At 36.6% G+C, this 10,981-nt stretch overlaps 1 protein-coding gene and 1 long non-coding RNA gene across 2 annotated transcripts; one reads left to right on the forward strand and one right to left on the reverse strand.

Moving 5' to 3' along the window:
- Nucleotides 1-752: 752 nt before the first annotated feature.
- On the forward strand, nt 753-7,869 carry myl9b (myosin, light chain 9b, regulatory). The gene is made up of 4 exons (XM_039656523.2): nt 753-894; nt 5,366-5,567; nt 5,655-5,816; nt 7,458-7,869. Exons 2-4 carry the CDS (start codon nt 5,384-5,386, stop codon nt 7,631-7,633), a joined length of 522 nt encoding a protein of 173 aa, XP_039512457.1. The 5' UTR covers nt 753-894; nt 5,366-5,383; the 3' UTR covers nt 7,634-7,869.
- LOC120467927 (uncharacterized) lies at nt 888-2,772 on the reverse strand. Its single transcript, XR_005620161.2, has 3 exons — nt 2,696-2,772; nt 1,681-1,751; nt 888-1,333 (listed from the first exon to the last, which is right to left on the reverse strand). It is a non-coding gene; the product is annotated as an uncharacterized LOC120467927 (long non-coding RNA).
- Nucleotides 7,870-10,981: the final 3,112 nt, after the last annotated feature.

The raw sequence follows: 10,981 nt of genomic DNA on the forward strand, positions 1-10,981 counted from the left end.
GTTTATAACAACTTGAGGGTTAGTAAATAACAGCAGAATTGTCATTTTTGGGTGAACTATCCCTTTAATAAATGCTATCTTCTTAAAAACATAAAACTCTTTGTCACACATGGGCCATGGCATTTGTCGAAATGTATATTGTTCAGAGATCTGAAATAACATATGCTAGTAATTACATTTGTCAATCACAAATGTCCTTACAGCGATTTTGTCAGGTGTATATTAATACGGTGTATCCAAGCATTAAATAAAAGTTATAACTGCTCAATCACCATCATATTTTCAGTGTTTAGACACTCACTCTGTAAATGGTAATCAATTCCAGCTTTAATGATGGATATAAAATACCTAATCCAAGAGCAGTAAGATAATAACTTCCATAATAATAACTCTCTCTCATGTTCATGGCTCATGTCACACTAACGGCCCTGGAAAACAATAACCAAACTACTGTCATGCATAAAAGTTAAGAGTTATTTAATATAAACAGAGTTATCCAGCCAGTAGATTTGGCCAGATCACTGTCCATCCAAGGCATGTTACACCAGGGGTTTTGAGGAATGTACACAAACGCACTCATCCCTCATTCTCTCTAAATAAGGCAGCTTATCTCTTTTCCTGTCATTTCATGTTGATTCCTCCGGGTCTCTCGTTCTCTGTGTGCCTTCAACACAAAGACAGGCTGAGCATTCTTTGCCCTTATATGGTAAATCCCTGCTGTGGGCCGGCTCTGTCTGGGAGATCGGAGAGCTCTGATTGGCCGAGAGTAAAGTGGGAGGGGCGCAATACTCGAGCTGATGCTCTGAAGAAACTTCTGTGTCCCGTAAGTGTAACTGTCTCACTCTCCAACACAAAGACAACAGACCCAAGACCACAATCCATCAGCTAGCAAAGGTGAGTGAATTGTGCTTTGGTTTGGTTTTGTGTGCTTAGAAGTCTGACTTAGGCTTTCCACAAAAGTTGTGGATGACTTTAGGCAGGCACTGAGGAAAGATCTAGATGGAGCTGGTGACGTATGTTGGGAGTTATGGAGCTAAAACTGATCCAAGATCATCTCTTACAGCGCTGAGCTAAGGATCTGGACATTTGAATGCTTTCTTTAGTGTCCACTGAGTGAATATTGTGCTTTCTAATGCATTTCTGTTATAGATCCAGGAGTTTTGTCCTCCTCAGTGATGTTCATAACTCAGATAAAATTCAGGGAATAATGTTTCTTTGCATTTAGGAGTGACTTGGCTTCATCTGGAATACTTCAATTGGCTTTTTTGTTTCGCTGTGAGGTCAAAAGTCAGAGGTCAGACCCATGACATAACCATTGGCTGGAGGACAGGACCTGAAATGATTGCAGAAGAAAATAATTAACAGAAATCAGCAACTACGCGTTTGTTTCAGATCTTTATTATTGTGCAGTTGTTAATCTGCACAAGTTTTCATGAAGCAATATCACTGGACGGCCTGTTAGTGTCTCTCTGCCAATCCAGTTTCAGAAGCGACAAACAAAAGAAGGGAGGATGTGACCGGATCACAACAGCTAAAGTGAAGAATTGAGAGTTAGAGTACATTAGGACATCAACTTGAAGTTCATCATTTATGATGATTTGTGTCATTAAAACAGGTTTTAGAGAAAAAAACAACAACAAACATGACAGAATTCATGCAATCCATCGATAATATACTTACTGATGATGTTTGTGCTGCTGATTTCCCAACATGATGATGTCACTTCCTGAGTCCTTAAAGTGTTTTTCTCCCTCGAAAAGTAACAGGATGGAAAGTGACATTTAATTTGAGGACACAGAAAGAAAGAAAAAACTGATTGACATTTAAACCCGAGTTTAACCCAATTTATCTAATTTAAAACCCACCGATATTGTCTTATTTTATTCAGCATATTAAGACCAAATGAGGGCATGAAAATGTCTCACAGGGATGAGCGTTTGATGGACTTCAGGCAGTGGCTTCGGTCTGTTACTAAATTCCTGCATTTAATCCTGTGGTCAAGCTGGACATTGTGTTCTGATGATGCTGTCACACACACTCGTGTTGAGTTTACATGTTTTATGGGGACTTTCCATAGACATAATGATTTTTATACTGCATGTACAAACTGTATATTATATCCCTTTACAATAGCATACCCCTAAACCTACCCATCACACACAACTTTCTGCATTTTTACATTTTCAATAAACATCACTTAGTGTGATTTATAAGCTGTTTCCTCATGAGTACCAAAAATGTCTCCACAAGGACAAGAATTCCGGATATTGAGTACATTTATAGGACATATTGTCCTCATTAATTACAGTTTAACCGGGCCACACACACACAGCTTAAAATAAACAGGTAGTTACATCAATTCTAGTCCTATCCCATCATACACACAAAACTAGCCAGGGATAATGCAGTCAGAAAGTTTAAAATAGAGAAGTGTTGCTCGACTGTCCGTGTGTTGAGTGGTGGGTCGTCAAAGAAACAACAACAACAACTCAAATTCTGAATGTTTTACTGATGCGGGACTTTTATTCTGAAATGCGTGCGTTAAAGCGGCTGAATTTCTGTCACACGCATTTCAAGTAACTTATAAGAGTGGCTACGAAAGACTGATTCCGTATCTGCTGTCGGGCTATATACAATGTCATTAATCAAACGCTATATTTGTAACTTATTACGAAATAAAAAGTTTCTTTCTCACCTCAGAAACACGAGCTGTCCTCTCCTGTCAGGAGTTGCTGCGTTCGAGGCGCGCACGCGCAAATCGCAACGTCGTAACGTTAGTTGTTGTCACTAATAAAGCATGAATTGACCAAAAAAATACCAACAAATTAGCCTACGTAACTACTGGTTTTGCATGCAGGCATCCTTATATTCACCAGGATCAGTGTGTTTACCATGGTAAATGTAGTTTGCAAGCGATCACTTTATTTTTACTTTGTGTTATTTTCTATATTTTTCGAAGACTGCAGTGCATACCAACTCACTAAATTTATAGTATTATCTACTAGGACTATTTGGCCTTACCTTATAGGCCTACTGTTTATTCATCAGTGTTGGTGATATTCTCAAAATTTGAGCCACGTGTAGGGTATAAATAAATAGGCTACTTGGGTCAAATTCCTAAAAATGTGGGTTATGGCTTAATGTGAAAATGTGGGTCCCATGGCCAAGTTGAGAACCTCTGAAATAGAGAATAGTGTAATATTACACCAAAAATAAGCAATTATTGGGTAGGCCTTTTGCCATATTCATAATAAGATGATTTCCCAGCTAACAGTGAAGCAATTATGAGCAAACATTCTTACAGTAATGTTAATTTAATGTTTATTTAAAGTTATCTGGTCTTTATTAATGTTTATCAAAATGTTAGAACAAAAACATTATTTATGGAACTTTTTTTATGAAACATTTTATGTGGAGGTTCGTCTTATTTGTTTGTCAACTGTCACTACCAGTTTTAGAGAACATTCAAAAGTAACTCAGTAATTCATTTTGATTCAGAAATAACGTTTTCATAACTTACTGGAAATGTTAGCAAAACATTCTTGATGTTAGCTGGGTTTTATTCCTTAGTTATGAAGATGGCAGGATTAACAAGGATGTTTGCATATGGACCAGGCCTGAATGCATAGATCATCCCACAGCATTTGGTTACTTTATTGAGAAGACTTTGAGAAACTATGAATGCAAGAGGAATAAAAACACAGATATGAAAATGAGTGTTAGCTGATCTGTATAACATGAATTACAGATTCACAATGAATGATGTATTGATACATGTCATGGTTATGAAATGTGCTGCTGTTCACTTCACACGGGACTCAACAGAAACCATCTGTAACATCTCTGATGCTAATGGCTGTGAAGGCTAAATGTGTCCTTAGATCAAAGTTGACTAATATTCTTAATTACAGACAATCATAAAGGGTGAAAGCTAACTAAATCAGTCTTAAATGGCACATCTTAAAGTGACTCCTGGTCTGTCTATATATCCTCGTATTCAAAACTTCATTACACTCCTGCTCACGTGTGTGTTTCTGGGAGATAAAATATGTTCTAAGAATGATTTGCTAACATTCCCATTAAGCTATGATAATGTTATTTCTGAATGTTTTAAAATGTTTTAAAACAAACTTCTTAAGTTATGCGAACGTTATAGTAACATTACATTTTGCAAACATTATGAGAATGTTTTAAATGTTCTCTGAAATGTGAAAATATCTGAAGCTTGTGTTCACCACAGACCTTAAGTTCAGGCATTTTAACCAAAAACCCACTGATTTCAGTAGGCTACAATGGAACTGGAAGTGCTAAAATGCATCTCATTTCAAGTTTTTTTTTTTTTTTGCCTACAAAAATACATCATCTTTGCAGCACTCAATCACTCTTAATCCTTGTTTTTGAAGTTAAAATCACCATATGACCAAACACTACGTCCATTCATTGCTATTCGGAAGCTTGTTTCAAAGAAAGAAATTATTCATTTAAAACGGCTCGCAGAAAAGAGTCAATCTTCAAGTCGTTCATTAGAACGATTCACTCAAAATGATTCACTCACCATGCGTTTAGTTGATCGGATCACTCGCGGACGGCGCTAAATACAGGTGTAAAAGGGGTCTAAAATCCGCCATGTGGTGAAATTCCAGCTTTTAAGTAGTATATATATATATCTATGTGGTGTTTTTAATATGCTTTAAAACAAACCATGTGTAAATTCATTAGTCAACACCATTGCTGCAAACCTGCAGTGAACCAAAGACTGCTATGACGTTACAAACGACATTGTAGCTAACCAATCAGATCAACGTGTGATCGGATCTCTGAGCTGAGTGAGTGAGGAGGTGGGGCTCATTTGCATATTCATAGGACCGCGCATACTAATGAGGCAAACGGTGTCGAGTTACATTCGAGATATTTAAAGGCATGAAGAAGGAAAAAAACGTTAAAATATGTTATTTTGGTGATCAAAGATTAGTTTTAATGCATAAAATTATTGACTACAGGTCTTTTAGCAGTGTCCCAGTTTCAGATCCATGTTATAATACTGATAAATAAGCATTTGAAAAATATGAATTTTTGTTTTGACCATAACATTAAGCTTTCTTCATAAGCACCATTCGTAGACCGATTCTACTGTAGACTTGCCGTTGATGCCATTGATTTTAGTCAATATTGATGGTTAATCCATACGGTTCGGCTGGACTGGCGATATCAGAAAGCCTCTGGGCGCGAATACGGCACTATCATTATCTTTTTCGAGGGCAAGCTGAGGCTCCTTCTGTTAAAGTGAAATGGGTGAAACAAGGCAAAGGCCCCAGTAATGGTCGCTTGCAGACATATTAAAGAACATCTTCTGCTCTTTCCTTAGACCTGAAACACCGTCAACATGTCCAGCAAGCGAGCGAAGGGGAAAACCACTAAGAAGAGGCCGCAGAGAGCCACTTCAAATGTGTTTGCCATGTTTGACCAGTCACAGATCCAAGAGTTCAAGGAGGCCTTCAACATGATCGACCAGAACCGAGACGGATTCATCGATAAAGAGGATCTGCATGACATGCTGGCCTCTTTGGGTAAGTCTGAGCGAGAGGAAGGGACATAATATCATGAATATCATTATCTAATGACATTGTCTTTGGTGTGTGTGTGTGTGTGCTCAGGTAAGAACCCGTCTGATGATTACCTGGAGGGAATGATGAGTGAAGCACCCGGTCCCATCAACTTCACCATGTTCCTCACCATGTTTGGAGAACGGCTCAATGGAACCGACCCGGAGGACGTGATAAGGAACGCTTTCGCCTGCTTTGATGAGGAAGGATCTGGTAAAACAAACACTGGTTTAATAGAAAGAGTGTCTCAAAGTATGGAGGCCCAAAAAAATCATAAATAAATAGGGCTATTTATGAAAAAAAATCATAAATAAATTGGGCTGGGCATTGACGAATTACGTTTCAAATTCAATTCACAAGCAATTCGATTAAAGTAGTAGTTCACTTTTCAAAAACTTTTGCTGATAGTTTCCTCACCCCCATGTCATCCAAGATGTCCACGTCTTTCTTTCTTCAGTCGAAAAAAACAGTGATGAAAACAGTCCAGGATTTTCTCCATATAATGGACTTCAATGGGGTCCAAATGAGAGTGACTGTTCAAAGGGCTTTAAGAGATTCCAGACGATGAATAAGGGTCTTATCAAGCGAAACGAGCGGTCATTTTAAAAATAAATAACAAAAATTAAGTTTTATAAGCTCAAACGCTCGCCTTGCTCTGTTCTGTGATGTGCGTTCGTGACTCGCATCAAAATGAACAAATCTTTTTTCGAGTTCATTCAACGAATGAAATGACTCGAAAAAAGATTTGTTCATTTTGATGAACGGGTTCGAACAGGAGAGTCACGAACGCACAAGACATGGACATCTTGGATGACATGGGGATGAGTAAATTATCAGCAAAAGTGAACTACTCCTTTAAGTTCTGATAGTGTTTATAAGTTGAATTGAACATTGTTGACTACTATTTTGAAGTGTTGTGTAATGTGTGAAGAACGAAAGGGAATGCGTAAAAGAGATGAGTGAAGTTCGCAACTCCTGTCTCGTGTGTTTCTTTGATACACTAAAAGATTGATTCTTGGTATTTAAGAATCAGAATCGATTAAAATAGAGAACTCAATATTTTTAACTCAGCCCAAACAAACAAAAACAAATAAATACATGTAATAATATAAAAATAAAGGAACATTTGACTTTATAAACAAATACAATTAATTTTATAATCAAATGTAGTCCTAAATGTATTGTTGCATTTCCTTTTACTAATTAATAATAAATAGTGTATTAATTAATTAATTTATTAATTAATACACTGTAAGCCTATATCCTCCCCTACAATTACATGCATCTGTGCATTACTTAATACACTGTGAACTATCATGAAAAAACAATGAACTACAGTATTATTATTCACTAACATTAACAAAGATGCATAAATACTTTAACAAATGTCTTGTTCATTGTTAATTCATGTTAACTAATGTTAACAAATGAGTGTCACTGAAGTGTATGTGTTCACCAAGCCTGCTTTTTCTATTTAAAATAGGCCTACATCAAGACAGTGAAATATTATTAAAATTTAAAAGAACTTTTTGTTTTTTAAATGTACTTTAAAATGCGATTTATTCTCGTGATCAAAGTTGAATTTTCAACATTGTTTCTCTAGTCTTCAGTGTCACATGATCCTGTAGTAAATTTATAGTATGTCATTAAATGACAAACTATACTTTTAAAAATGCAACTTTTTTCAGAATAAGATATGGAAATAATTTCTCCAATGCAGATACAAACACAACAAATACCAGAAAAATAATTTAAAAGTACCTCAAATGTTCAAAATGTAGTTCAAATGTAGTTCCCATCTTGTATAAAACCCAAACAAAGGTCTGACTGCATGTTTGATTGTTGTCTGCGCAGGTTTCATTCACGAAGATCACCTGCGAGAGCTGCTGACCACCATGGGAGATCGTTTCACAGATGAAGATGTGGACGAGCTTTTCAGAGAGGCTCCCATCGACAAAAAGGGAAACTTTAACTATGGCGAGTTCACCCGGATTCTCAAACACGGGGCCAAGGACAAAGACGACATGTAGCCGATCAGAGCACATTACAAACATGCACACACACGATGAACATCCACTAGGGAAAACAGCATTTCATGTGGTGATCTAAAAAAACAAGTAATAATATCTCTAAATGCAAGATTAGATTACATTGCAAACCATCTACAATGTTTATTTTGCGTTTTTAAGTGGGACTCATGTGTTTGAAGCAGCTGTGGCTCAAACTATTGCATTGGGGATGCCATAAACCTGTTTAGATGTAGTGCAAAGTTATTTTTCTGTGTGCATTTATAAGGATTCTCAGCATCTCCTCATTGAATGCTATTAACCGGTATCAGAGACATAAGGCAAGACACTAACGTTACTGGATGCGTCTCAATCAGGGAGTCGGCCATTTTAATGGCTGACTCAATCCAGTGCACTGAAACATTCAATCCATAAAAGTCCCACAATGCAGTGAAATCCAGGGTGTGTCAATGCTTAACAGACGGATTGAGACGCAGCCATTGTCTTTTTAGCCACGGGTCCATAACCTTTAACATCCAAAAATACATATTTAATATATACAGTTACCATAACCATTTATTTTATTTTCTGTCTGTCGAAACTGTTTTCTTAATTATGAAGTAATAAAAAGAGAAACCCCAAATCTCCTCCGACTCTGTGGCAACAAAATGAAAATGTAATTTTGATCTTGGCTTTATCCGACGACGTTCAGATTTGTGTTCTGCAAATGTAGGCAAACACACTAAACTTTGGAGATTGGATAGATGCAGATTATTTATAATTATTCAAGATAATTTCCCAAAATCTGAAGGTGATAACTGTAGCTCAAACAGTAGCGTTGGCGCTGGCAACGCCAAGGTCATGGTTCGATTCCCAGGGAAAGCAAGAACTGATAGGAATGCAAATGTAAGTCACTTTGGATAAAAGCGTCTGCCGAATGGATAAATGTAAATACATGGTACAGAACATGTCCTCCATTCTTCTGAAACATGAGACTACAGTTATAGTTGTATAAAAACGACATTTAAAATGAGTCTATATTTTGAAAAGATGACCATATTTGGACAATGAATAGCCCTTACACGGAGGTCTCATGGACATCAACATAAGACGTCGCCTGGCGTTACAACAAAACAAACCCGAAACTGGACGTCCAAAAATGACATAGAAAACACGTCACATTGTGCAGTGGGAATAAGCGCACATTTATATAAATCATGCTAAACACAGCAAAGTGATGACGTCACTTTGTAGGACAACTCGGAAGCTAGCGGCACATGGGTTCCCTCGATCGAAAAGCTATGCAAAATAAAAAAAATAGCAAAAAAAAAATAAGATCTGCGTTCAGTTGTGACCCTTACACACAAAGATTATCAAGATAATCTTTACGAATTTATCCAAAACAAGCAATATAGTTTATAATTTAAAGTTTTTAAAAAACACAAGCAGACACAATAAAGTCACAAGCTGATTATAACTGTGTGTTCTATGTGATCGATCAAAACGTGAAGAATATTTAGAGGCTTTGTTCACCACAGACCTTATTTCAAGCGATTCAGCAAAAACCCATTGAAATATCCCTTAGACTTTAGAGCGAGGGAACCGAGAGTACTAATGCTAACTCACTTCCGCGTTTTGGCCTACAGAGTGACGTCGTAACTTCGATACTTTACTGAACTGGAGGAAGCATATATATCGATATATTCGTTAACATTTTTACCCTAAATTCATGTAGTGTCTTGCCTTAAACACTTTGGGACGTGTTGTATTTTTCAGTGGTACTGCAACGTATATTCCCCCATCAAACCGGTGAATATCTGGCTTAATAATATTACACGTGGCAGCTCTCAGATAAAAAGTCATCCGTCATATGAAAGTTACGTATTTTATACTGAAATAAAGATGGTCTCACACCACAGAGAAATAAATCATTTGTGCATTTCTGGGTCATTTCTGGGTATTTGCATGAAAACAAAAGGAATTTAATTTCTCCACGACTACAAACATATTAAAAATGAGGCTTTTATTTCTCTGTAATATTTGTACAAAAGGACATCAAATAAAATCTCTGTGTCAAATTTTTAAGGCAGATATTGCACAGACTAGTCCAAAGGTTTTCTAAGGAAGCAGGTAAGGCACAAATGCCATCTTAAAAATAAAATAAATGTATTTGGTCGTACAGGAGAGAGATAAACACATTTGATGCACACACGCACATTAAAAGCAAGTCTATACCGGCCAAAAACCTGAATGACATTTACACGTTTCACATTCTCATCTAGAAGACCAGTTTTGCGGTAACAATAATACAGGAATATTAATATTGGTCTTTCAGAACTGGTGGAAAAAAAAATAGAGTATACACAAAAAAATTATAGACCATACTGTAACCAACCGAATGACCGCAGGTTTGAGGTGTTAGTCAACTAGATCTGTAATATGACAGTCAGTTTCTCATATAAAATACAGATGCACAACTTAGAAATAATTAAAAACTCCCTTTGTGTTGTCAGAGAGAGGTAACATTAAAATGACTCGAACCCACGAGAAAAAAAGTCTACAATAAACAAACCTGAGACACAATGAAAACCAATGAGAAGTAACTACATGTCCTCTGACCTTTGCATTAACCTCACTGAGAAAAACTAATCAGAATTATGGCACGTTCGTGAGCAAGAGTAAACTGAAATAATGTGAACCGCATCATAAAACTAAAAGGTTAAAATCATCATCACTATAAAGACTAATTTGACTATCTGTACATGTTCTCAGTTTCATGGAAACTACAAGCATAAAAATCATAATCCGTCTAAATACTATAGTGTCCAAAAAGAGAGAAAGACTGAGAAGAAAAAATAAAATAAAATCACTCACGAAGACACTAGAAATCATATTTGTTAGTTCTCTAGATACATTCACAGATTATGAGCAAGAAAGGAACGCTTAAAGGAGTAGTTCACTTAAAAAAAAAAACATTTTCTGATAATTTCCTCACCCCCATGTCATCCAAGATGTCCATGTCTTTCTTTCTTCAGTCCAAAAGAAATTAAGGTTTTTGAGGAAAACATTCCAGGATTTTTCTCTATATAATGGACTTCAATGGGGTCCAAACGAGAGTTTCAGTGCAAACGGTTCAAAGGGCTTTAAACGATTCCAGACGATGAATAAGGGTCTTATCAAGCGAAACGATCGCTCATTTAATAAATAAATAACAAAATTCTCGCCTTGCTCTGTTCTGTGATGCGCGTTCGTGACTCTCATGTTCATCAAAATGAATGAATCTTTTTCTGAGTCATTTGGTTAATTCAACGAACTAAACAAACAAATTGACTCGGGAAAAGAGTTCGAACAGGAGAGTCACGAACGCGCATC

This window comes from Pimephales promelas, chromosome 8 (assembly GCF_988280905.1).
Source record: "Pimephales promelas chromosome 8, fPimPro1.hap1.1, whole genome shotgun sequence".
Lineage (NCBI taxonomy): Eukaryota > Metazoa > Chordata > Actinopteri > Cypriniformes > Leuciscidae > Pimephales > Pimephales promelas.

Coding starts and splice junctions, on each gene's coding strand:
- myl9b (XM_039656523.2), top strand. CDS start 5,384: ATGTCCAGCAAGCGAGCGAAGGGGAAAACCACTAAGAAGAGGCCGCAG. Junction 5,568..5,654: donor TGACATGCTGGCCTCTTTGG/GTAAGTCTGAGC, acceptor GTGTGTGCTCAG/GTAAGAACCCGTCTGATGAT. Junction 5,817..7,457: donor CTTTGATGAGGAAGGATCTG/GTAAAACAAACA, acceptor TTGTCTGCGCAG/GTTTCATTCACGAAGATCAC.